This window comes from Antrostomus carolinensis, unplaced genomic scaffold (genome assembly GCF_000700745.2).
Source record: "Antrostomus carolinensis isolate BGI_N321 unplaced genomic scaffold, ASM70074v2 scaffold43361, whole genome shotgun sequence".
NCBI lineage: Eukaryota > Metazoa > Chordata > Aves > Caprimulgiformes > Caprimulgidae > Antrostomus > Antrostomus carolinensis.
The window spans coordinates 66-11,016 of NW_010294271.1; the positions used below are offsets into that span (position 1 = coordinate 66).

Below are 10,951 nucleotides of genomic sequence, written 5' to 3' on the forward strand. Positions count from 1 at the left end.
ACTGTTTTATTGCAGAGACTCGGTCTGCGGCTCTGAGGCCTCAGGGAGTCGCTCCAGTTCGGCTTTCCTTGGGATGCTGAGCGAGTTATTACAGAATCACATAGAATTGCCTCGATTGGAAAAGACCTTTAAGATCATTGAGTCCAATCATTAACCTCACACGGACAAGTCCCCACTAAACTATGTCCCTCAGCACTATGTCTACATGACTCTTAAATACCTCCAGGGATGGGGACTCCACCACTGCCCTGGGCAACCCCTTCCAATGCCTGAGAACCCTTTCAGTAAAGAAATTCTTCCTAATATCCAGTATAAACTGCTCTTGGTGGAACTTGTTAATTCAATTCAGGACAAACTCCCCTAAAAAAAGCTTTGCTTTTAAGGTAAATGCATGCATGATGACCTAGGAATTCTTCAGAGAGGGATGAGATTTGTTATTTTTTGTAACACTTTGCACAATTTGCTTCTTATCACTACTGCTTGTGTTTTTTCAGCTGATGGTGATGCAGCAGATAAGATTAATTTAATACCTCAAGACTTTTTTGCAGAACTGGTAAGTAGAGCAATAAATAGGATGTGTAAGGGCTTCTGGCACGCTTTGATTCTAGGAAACCTTTTTGTTTAAGCTCTTCTGGTTTTTGCCTGTTGCAAAGGGAATCTTATGTGTGTAGTAACTGATATTTACATGACTCATAAAATCGACCAGTCCTGCTAAGAACAATGAGATTGCCTTAAATCTATGTTTTTATCACAAAAAAATGTATTTTTGCCTTTAATCTGAAGGATATCAAGCCAGCTTGTCTAGAAAATATTCAGCTTCTTTACAACAGTGTACACTTGAACAGGATGACTGTGAAATTAGCATTAAAATGGTGTGTTGCATAGGAATAGCTAGTGAGGTGTTAACTAAAAGGCTTGACTGAGTTTGTTTGCTTTTCTTGGATGTGATGTAACTTTTAGATCAGTAAGTTCAATGACTTTATTCTTCACTCTGCATTTAAAGCATCCTCCTGTTGTCCGTTTTTGCATTAACCAGTTTTCTTTTTTGTTTTGTAATGACTTAAATATCCAAACTACCTTTGTCTTGTATATTAAAATATGCATTAAGAACATTTTTGTCCAACTTTCTTTTCAGTGTGAACAAATAATTCAACATCTGAACCGTAAGATCCCGGGTGTAAATACAGCTGAACTATGTCAGGTAAGTTTGGATACTAGCACTTATAAGCAGGTATATTAGCTGTATATGCTGTAAAGCATAGATTCCCCAAGTAAATATTTTTTGCACACATACATACAAAGAGGTTTTTATTAATACATAATTCATTATTATTTTTAATTGTTTGAACATTCTGTTTCTAGAGAATGCAAACATCTGGGATTGAGATTAATGCTGGTGACCTGGCAAAAATAGCTAACATTGTTTCCTTTCTATTTAGGTAAGCACAAAATAATTTATTTTGCCTCCTGTCTTTTTTCCCCCCTCTACCCCAACTTAGTAGTGGTATTAAAAAGTGACATGAAATGTGGGTATAAAATGAACTGATTTGGGAAAAGGGCAAAAGTTTGTAACTCTCAGTACACAAAAAAGAACTTCTGGGCTTAGTTTATGTTCTTAAAAAATGTGTAGTTACTTAATATATAAGCTCCCTTTTTGTAATAAAAAAAAACAGAGAGGAAATTGTTCTAAAGATTGTGTCTGCAAGCTTTAGAACTACTGGCAAAATAAAAGAGGAAGTTAAACTCGGTTCTAAAGCTAAGTCAGCTAGGCCTTTGCCTGCAAGAAATGTGTTCTAAAAAATTCTTGTTTCTTAGAGATTAGAAACCAGTATCTGTGCTTGTTTGAAGGGCAAACAGTTTTATAATGTTGAGGGCAAACAGTTTTATAATGTTGAACTTTTCTGTGATAAAGGTAGAGGTTTTTAGGTAGTATTTTCAGCTGTTGTTTTGCTCTAAGTTTTTCCTTGAAGGGCAAACAGTTTTATAATGTTGAACTTTTCTGTGATAAAGGTAGAGGTTTTTAGGTAGTATTTTCAGCTGTTGTTTTGCTCTAAGTTTTTCTATTTTCAAAAAGACAAAATTTTCAAGATCTTGCTTGTTCTTTTAATATCTAGTATCTAAGCATTTTATGTAACATTAATATGACTGAAAAAAAAATACCAGTAGAAATTGAACAGACTACTCTATAAAATATAAAGTGTTAAATTCTATTAGACCATCTACTTGAAGGACCAACTCTTTTTTTTATTAATATCTCTGTAAGAGGAGTGGACCTGCATGGACAAACTTAGGGTGCAATTTTTTTTTTTACGTGTTTCTGTAGAGGAAATCAAGTGGCAGTTTTCCTCTGCACTTGCTGCCTTTTCAGTTGAGGGTTTATTGCATCATTTGACTCCTTTTAGTACCAATTATACCATTCCCTAGAGGTCCTTACTTGCCTTTTGGTGATAATTCAATTACCTCTCCTAAATGTTTAATTAAACTGCCTTGTTTCTAAAGTAATAATATTGTGTAACTGCTCTGTGCACACATCTTTCACTGAATTATGACTTTTCTCAGTTGCAACAGCACTTGGAGGCTGTGATTATTTTTGTTTTAATGTTGCATTGTTGTGCAAGCCCAGCAAAGCTTGGTCTCTGCGTACTAAGACACATTAAAAGTCAAGTCATATTTTTTTTTTGCATATGGATACGAAAGATACGCTGAAAAAAAAAATCACAGGCTGCTTAATTATTGTAAAGTACATAGACACATAAAGCAGAAATAAAAAATTGCCTATTTGGGGTGAAGTGAGAAATGTTATTAAATTAATGGGGAATGAAATTGATGTGGTGTTCTTTGGATATTCCTATAGCACAGCAGCCAGAAACAACCTCTCTACGGAAGAACTCGTCACCACCTTGGGCAATGCAGTCAACGCGCTGCCAAAACATGCAGTTCAAGTTATTCGTCACGTGTGGAATGAGCAGGGCAAGTCCATTAGTGTGTCAGAAGATGCAAAAAACATGGCCACGGTGGGGCAGGTAACTAAATTACAAAGTGCAGTTGAGCCAACTATTAACTTTTCAGAAATGTCAGTGCTTCATTGTGTATGTTTGTATCATCAAGTACATGTTGGTATCTTGACTGGCAAACGCTTTCCCCCCCCTTTCCTTCCTCCCCCCCCCCCTCTCTCTCTCTCCACGTTGCCAAATGTCTACCCAGATGAAGCATATAAAAGTTGTCTATATGCTGAACAGTTTTCTAATGTTATTGCTCGAAAGGTAAAGTCACATCTCATAGCTTTTTAAAAATGACTGCTTCATAGTACTCTTAGGGAAGGTGAGTGGCAGACAATTGTATTAGCTGTTTATGTAAACCTGTATTAAAGGTAATTTCAATTGTTCTTTAGAGTACATAACACCAGCAGTTGATTTATTCTTTGTCCCTCTTATGTTTAAACTTTTTTTTTAAAGATACTTTCTGTCAGTTTCCAGTGTTCTTATTTTTTTCCCTTTTTGAAAAAATAACACAGAGTGTATTTGTGTTCTAAGAAATTTTTTTCTAACAGCAGTTCATGTGAGTATGGAAGTAGCCAAAAAAAAAAAAAAATCTTTGTCTGAAGGTTGATAGGAAGCTTCTAAAGGCTCTCTTCACTTCTTTATTTACAGTCCTGCCTATCATAAAAGGGTAAAAATGGTAACTTACTTGTCTCAGATGTATTTATGATGTACTTTGATTTATCTAAAATGCCTTCTTTTTTTTTTCCATTATTGCTGCTATAATTTCTTTGTGCACTGTCTGAGGTTTTTCTCATGTTTCCACTTGATTTAGAAACTTCTAAAAAAACCATGACAAAAGCATGAGTAATATACAAGCCAGGTGTACTCTGTAGCTCAAGCTCCTCTTACTAGAACTTTAAATAGACTTTACTTGACTATTGACAGTCCTTGAATAAGGAAAACAGAATAAGTGACGTAACTTATTAAATTGCTTATTTTTTCACTATTAAAAGGAAAGGCAGATGATTTTATATTCATAATAATATCTGAATGTGTGTGTTTGTTTCCCATTTGGATCTGAGCTCTAGATGTCATACATTGTCTGTAAAACATCCATCCAACAGAACAGCAGTGGTAGGCTAGATCTTTCTTTAACACTGTTACCAATGATTTTCTTCTCTGAAGTTTGTAGATATTAAATGGAAGCTGGGAGTTGCGATGAGCTCTGACACCTGCAGGTCTCTGAAGTATCCTTATGTTACAGTGACGCTAAAAGTGGCAGACCCTTCAGGACAAATAACAGACAAATCTTTTGAAATGACAATCCCACAGTTCCAGGTCTGTAATCAGTGTTACTTGATTCAGTCTATAAAAAAAACCAGCGACCTTGTTGTGTAGGAGTGACTGTATACCTTGATGCATACGTTTGTGTTGCTTGTTTACTAATAGTCATGCAAAGATGAAGCATGCAGTAATTATTTAAAACACTGAAGCCAAATACTTCTTTCATAGCATTTAGTTCTATATCACTTATCTGAAAATGTTAATTTAGCAGTAATAAACCTGTTCTCCTTAGAAATAAGCTAACAACTAAAGACATAAAGACTTTTGGATCTTTTTTGTCAGCTGTCACTCTGCATTACTAAAAACAGGTGGAGTATTCTAAATCTATGGAACTGTTCCTCAGCCTCAAAATCTAAAGCTTGGGTTAAGCCTAACATTTGCTAATGCTTAGGAATGGAGGTCAGTCTAATTTGTCACCACTGACTTTTAATTGCTGTATCTTCATCTGTGAACTTATGTAACTTTGTTTAATTTTGCATAAATGTGGCACTTCCATTGTCATTCCTGTTTCAAGGGCAAATGCATCACTGAAGAATATCGTACAAGCTTACAAATAAAGAAATCCTTGGAATTGGACTGGCAGGAATTTGAGAAGGATATTCTGAATCTTTAAGTGTTATGAAATGTTTTCTTCATTCTGGTTGAAACCTATTTAATAATTTGCTGTTCAGCTTCTGTAAGAAAAGGATGCTATACTTGAGAAGCCTGGATTATTTAAGATGGGAATAGAAACATTTGTGTAAGAAGGTTTTTTGGTGGGGTTTTTTTGTTGTGATGAGACCTACTTTGTATTTTTCCTTCATAGCATCTTCTACTATTAATAGGCAAACCCAGGCAAATAAGTCATCACCTGTGTAGATTTAATAGTAAATATGCCCAAGTGCCAACTGGCCCACAAAAAGAAAAGCAGAAACTTTCAGTTCAAGCTGCAAATTGTAACTAGAGGAAGGAAGGAATGTGAGAAATGTAGATTGTGATTTTTGTTGAACATGCTAGTTTGAGCTATAGTTTTTCTTCAAGCAACTGAAATTTATTTTAACTCTTGTTTTTTAGAACTTCTTCAGACAGTTCAAGGAAATGGCAGCTGTTCTTGAAACAGTTTGAAGAGAACTCTTATTTACACTGAAATTTCAGACAGACTTAAATGAAGTAAACTTTCCATTTCTGCACAGGGAATGAAGTGCCATTGTTCAGCAAGGTATGTATCCTTGTCTATTCGACAGGTCTTTGTCAGCATCATCCTTGCATTGCTGTGAAGATTTCTTCACTTTTGAATACTTGAAGCCAACTCTGCAGTGTTTGTGAAAATGCATTCAGCTTTTTTCATGCTGGAAGACAAAAGATCCGGATGTGTATGGAGAAGCATCACTGTAGACCTTCTGATATCCAAGAGTAAGAAATGGCACGTAAGGAACTAAACATTTAATTCTGGAGTGTGGAAAGACACCTGAAAGCGTTGACTGAGAAGATACCGAGAGAAGCGTAAATCCCATGCTAACACTTTTGTCTGTCAAAGTGAGATGTGCTTGGAGTCAAGAATAATGTTAAGTATAAGGAGTCTATGAAGTTACACATGAGAAGCATATACTTATTCTTGAAGAATAACAATGTCAAGTAGTTAGTTGCAGGTATTTGCAGATCTGGCTTCCAGTCTTTTAATAACTGGAGAATGTACTTGTCCTAACAGCTTGTTTATTTCAAATACTTACTTCCTACCACCTAGGCTTATAATGCATTATGCTTTTCTGGAGGCTGAAAACTTATTCTCTGAAATGAAGCCCAGAGGCTAATTTTAAATAAAGGTTTAAAGGTGAATTTAATTCAAAAGCATTTCAATATATTTTTGCCTTTGCATTTAATCCAACTCTAATCTGTGGCGCTCTGATGTGTTGATCATTAGTCTGCTTTCTAATTAAATTAGAATATTGATGTAGTTGCCTTACCCCAAGCTCTGAACTAGGAGAGTCAAGAGGAGACTTGAACATTCAGGCTGGAGTTTTAGCCAAGCACATCAGAGAAGGGACCACACTGAAAGTCAGCAAGATTTCATTGCCTGCATTGTGTGGCAGGAGTCCACTGGACTATGTTGCATGTGTGCAGTCACTCTCAGAGAATGTCCTAACCAGCAAAATTTTTACTTTGATTCTGAAGAATGGGGGCATTTCCAAAGGGGGAGTGATAAATCCAGTGTATTTGCATGCTCTTTTTTTTTTTTTTGAGTTTTTGTTTTGTTGTGTTTTTTTGTGGTGTTTTGGGTTTGGTTTGGTTTTTTTTAGTTTTCCATAAACAAAACACAAACTGCAAATATAGTGGGATGTAATAGAAACAAAACTGTTACATTTCAAGAGGTCCTGGTGGTGTAGTAGAGCAAGTAAATCTGAAGAGAGACAATTCATACTGATAAGCACACTGAAGTTTATGCTGCAACTTCAGAATGGAAGAGACTGAGAACCACTTTTGCTGGGACAGATCCTCAAGTGATTTCAGGCCCCCTCAAGTGAGGAAATCTACCTTTCCAACTCATATTGTTAATTTTTTTAGAAGCTGGCAGAAAGTCATTGATACAGGTTATTCCTGCTTTTTCGTGTCATGAAAAGAAACTGCAGCCCATTGTGCATGCTGCATACTACAATCCTTTCAATAAAGAGAGATACGCTCCCACTATTTGGGTATTATGCATGGTGCATAAAAACAATACTTGGAGTTGCTTTAAAGCCCAAATAAGTGAAACAGTGTTGGCTTTAACAAAAGATAGTAAAAGCTTAGGGCTATGGATGTTGATCTGGGTGGTATTTCCTTTCTGCTGCTGAAGTCTGAGGTGTTTGCTTTGTGACTGGGGAAAGCAGATTGCTCTTTTCTGGGACCCTTTTAATGGAATGTCACAAAATGGTCTCAGGAACAGAATTCCTGTTTGCCTTTTCCTTTGCCTGAAAGGGCTCAGGGCTGAACATAGTGCAGACAATCTTTTCTGTGTGCGGAAAAGGGATGTGAGCAGCTGAGGTTTTTTTTTTTTTCAATTTGCAGAAGTTGGAGTGTAAGGCCAGTATAACTGGAAAACATTGTCATGCTTTGGCCTAGTGAATTAATTGGTTTACATCAATGCAAGAGTTCCAGAAAAAGAATACCTTTTTATTTTAGTAAAGCTGGAGCCTTACAAATAATTCCCATTTGTTCTAGTGCACTTAAGTTCTTCATATATCTGGAAATACCGGTGCCTTTATTGGAACTGGATGTAAAAGGAGATTTAATTAATCGTATCTTAACTTCTAGAAACAACAATTTAGTAGACGCTGGAAGGTAATGAGTTACCATTTGTGCTTGGTCCATCACCAAGGGGAGAAAGTTGGCAGCCTTTGAAAAATCTAACTTGCATTTTGTCAAGTCAGATATTCTAGAAATATTAATGAATATTTTTGAAATGTCCCTGAGCTCCAGCATGTTGTAACTCCGGCTGGAAGGTGCCTGGACATGTGTGCTGTACTAGTTTACCGTCTGAGAATTTTCAGAGGTATTTATGGACATCTAGGAGATGTGATTACAAGTTAGCTATGTACTCAGACTTCTGAGATTTGTCCTGATGGCTATCAGTAGGAATTCCTATACTGAGTAATAGAAAAACTAAGTACTTCATTTAAAAAAAAAAAAAACAAAAAAACCAAAACACAACTGAAAAAAACCCAAACAAAAAACCCCCTAAAAACCTAACAGTTTGCAGGGTAGCAATATTAACATGTTCAAACAAGCAGTTGAATTGTTTGTCTGTATGTGCAGAAACTAGATCTTTTCAAAGAGAATCAGGAGTCCTTGTGTGTTCCTAATTCTATTTGATTGGTATTAAATTGTATAACATTATTTTTGTAAGTTCACAAGCAGTCATTAAACATGTAGGTAACAAAGATAAAGATAGTCTGTATTTTGTTTTAAGCCTACTGCATGGAAGTCTCATAAATCATAGAATGAATCATAGAATGGTTAGGATTGGAAGGAACCTTAAAGATCATCTAGTTCCAACCCCCCGGCCATCAGCAGGGACACCTTCCACTAGACCAGGTTGCTCAAAGCCTCATCCAGCCTGGTCTTAAACACTTCCAGGGAGGGGGCATCCACAGCTTCTCTGGGCAACCTGTTCCAGCGTCTGACCACCCTCACAGTGAAGAACTTCTTCCTAATATCTAATCTAAACCTCCCCTCTTTCAGCTTAAACCCATTTCCCCTTGTTCTGTCATTAACTGACCTTATGAAAAGTCCCTCCCCAGCTTTCTTGTAGGCCCCTTCAGGTACTGGAAGGCCACTATAAGGTCTCCCCGGAGTCTTCTCTTTTCCAGGCTGAACAGCCCCAACTCTTTCAGTCTGTCTTCCTAGGAGAGGTGCTCCAGCCCTCGGATCATCCTGGTGGCCCTTCTCTGGACTTGTTCTAACTGGTCCATGTCTTTCTTATGTTGGGGGCTCCAGAACTGGACGCAGTATTCCAGGTGGGGCCTTAAATGCTGCAATGGGTAAAGTTCAGGACTAGACTATGCATAAACTTCTTTCTTTATTAAATTAGGATGAAGTTCAGTCTTTCTCTGTGATGGGGCACCAAGGAGCTGAGGGATAACTGCAGGCTGCAAGGAATATTTATATCAATAACTTACAGCTAGACAAAACGTTATATTGAACCAGGAAAAGACAGAGGACATACGAGATTAATGAAATTTTGCAGGATATTGCATTCAAGTGGTTTTCTTTCCTTAACTGTATTTAGGAGACAAGTAAACAATTTTTTCAACATTTGCCTGGAACAGAGCAAGAGGAAGGAAGGGGGGGGCGGGAGGAAAAGGGTCCTACACAATTAACAAATCCAAGGAGGGAATAATGAAGGCACCTCCTGGCAATGACTGTCTGTCCTTTTCATCACATGACCATTTTTTTTCCCCAGATGGGTTTCAAACACACCAGCCTACTTGCAGAAAGTTATTTTGTAGAAAAATGAAGCAAGTCTACAGAAAGAGTACACAAATGGCTGTAGTCACTTCTGTGCACTAGTGTTTTATGTATTTAGCTTCTGCATGCTTTGGCCTGGTCATGGACAAAATGGAAAAAAGCATGTGTCTCCTGCTTCCACAAAATGGCACTGCCTTTTTTTAACCACATTTTAAAAGTATGTAACCTTGTTGTTCACTTTAAGCTCATTCCTCTTTATTTTTTACCTTCCCCTCTTCAAGCCTTTGCACTGTGTTTGAAAACCTGAAGACACATTAGCACAGATCAATTAAAAACAAAGGTAGAGAGATGGTAAATTCGGGGAGAGGAAGAATGTTGTTTCTTCTTCCTGCTTGCCCTGTTACTATCGTAGTTGAATGTTTTATTACTCTGTTAACTTTGAGTATAATGAGAGGGTAATTTCCAGTCCTTTGCAGAGACATGCAGCGTCCTTCTGTTTGGCCCTTGCGGGTACTTGAATAACACATAGAGCACCTGAGTTATTTAATCTACCTGCAGAAAAAAATGCCCCATCTCTAGAGAACCCTTGCAACAGGGGCAGGGACTTAAAACTCAGCAGCTTCTATCCTATCCTATCCTACCCTATCCTATCCAGTACCCTATGGTTGGTCATGGCACTGCTCATTTCCCAGACAGATTTTTAGTAAAATGTTCTATGACTGTTGGTTGGGCTGCTGGCTTACTGGGCATTTGCTCAGGTAGGAAGCTGGATCTGTGCAAGTCAGTACATGACATAACGAGTGCTTTGACCTGAGTTGAGCTTGCATGGTATGCTGCTACAGTCCTCTCTTCCTGAGGCTTGGTCACCTCCTCAACAACTGGATTTGCTTGTGTCTGAAACCACCACAGCTCATCACTGTGCAATTTTGGCCAAATGTTTCCTTTACTTTTGCTTCTGCTGTACAGCACTGTCCATACATACTCATCCAGTTCCACTCATGGTGCTTGGGTGCATGAGGAAGTATGCAGGTTAGAGGGATGGTACCCAGTCTGGATGCTTTGAAAGGCTTCCTGACTCTTGTTTCCAAGGCTTTTCTGAGGGAAGGTGGAGAAATGACCTGCCATTTGAACTGAGTTACTGGCATATGTCTGTTAAATATTTATGACTTTGGGTCATTGAGAAAGTAAGGAAGCTGAGATTGCTGATCTTCTCTGTCAAGGCTAATTTTAATATTTCTGTGTTTCCTTTTCCCTATACTGCATTTTCCTTCTATGGCTAATTATGCTCTGGCTGCCCTAACTTGAGAACTATTTCTCTTCCATATGTGTAGGCTCCATAGTTTGCAATGCTCTGTTAGTGTTTACATTACAAATATTGTTATATTTATAAATTGGAAATTTCAGTGTCAGTTTTGTACTTCACATGCTGAGCTTTGGGACAGTAAGCTTTAATATGCATATTAAAAAAGAAGGAAAATTCTGTTCACGATACAGTAAATTTCTGTGCTATACAGTATTTTCAGAGGAATTTGTCATAGTATCGGTCACCAGGTGGCACTGCTACATATAGTCTTGATAGATGGTAAGCCTTGGAGGGCACGTCTGACAATGGGATAAGGACTTCTGCTTTTCTCCCCTGTCTGGCTTATATCTGGAACTGTACACATTCATGTCACCCTAAGTTCCATCCTATTTCTTACGTT

At 37.6% G+C, this 10,951-nt stretch overlaps 1 protein-coding gene across 1 annotated transcript; it reads left to right on the forward strand.

Moving 5' to 3' along the window:
* Nucleotides 1-494: 494 nt before the first annotated feature.
* LOC104532384 (COMM domain-containing protein 6) lies at nucleotides 495-5,429 on the forward strand (the record flags this gene model as incomplete). Its single annotated transcript, XM_010177577.1, has 6 exons — nucleotides 495-553; nucleotides 1,136-1,201; nucleotides 1,363-1,439; nucleotides 2,855-3,023; nucleotides 4,167-4,319; nucleotides 5,379-5,429. Coding segments are annotated over 6 exons (575 nt in total), but the record flags the coding sequence as incomplete, so codon positions are not given.
* Nucleotides 5,430-10,951: the final 5,522 nt, after the last annotated feature.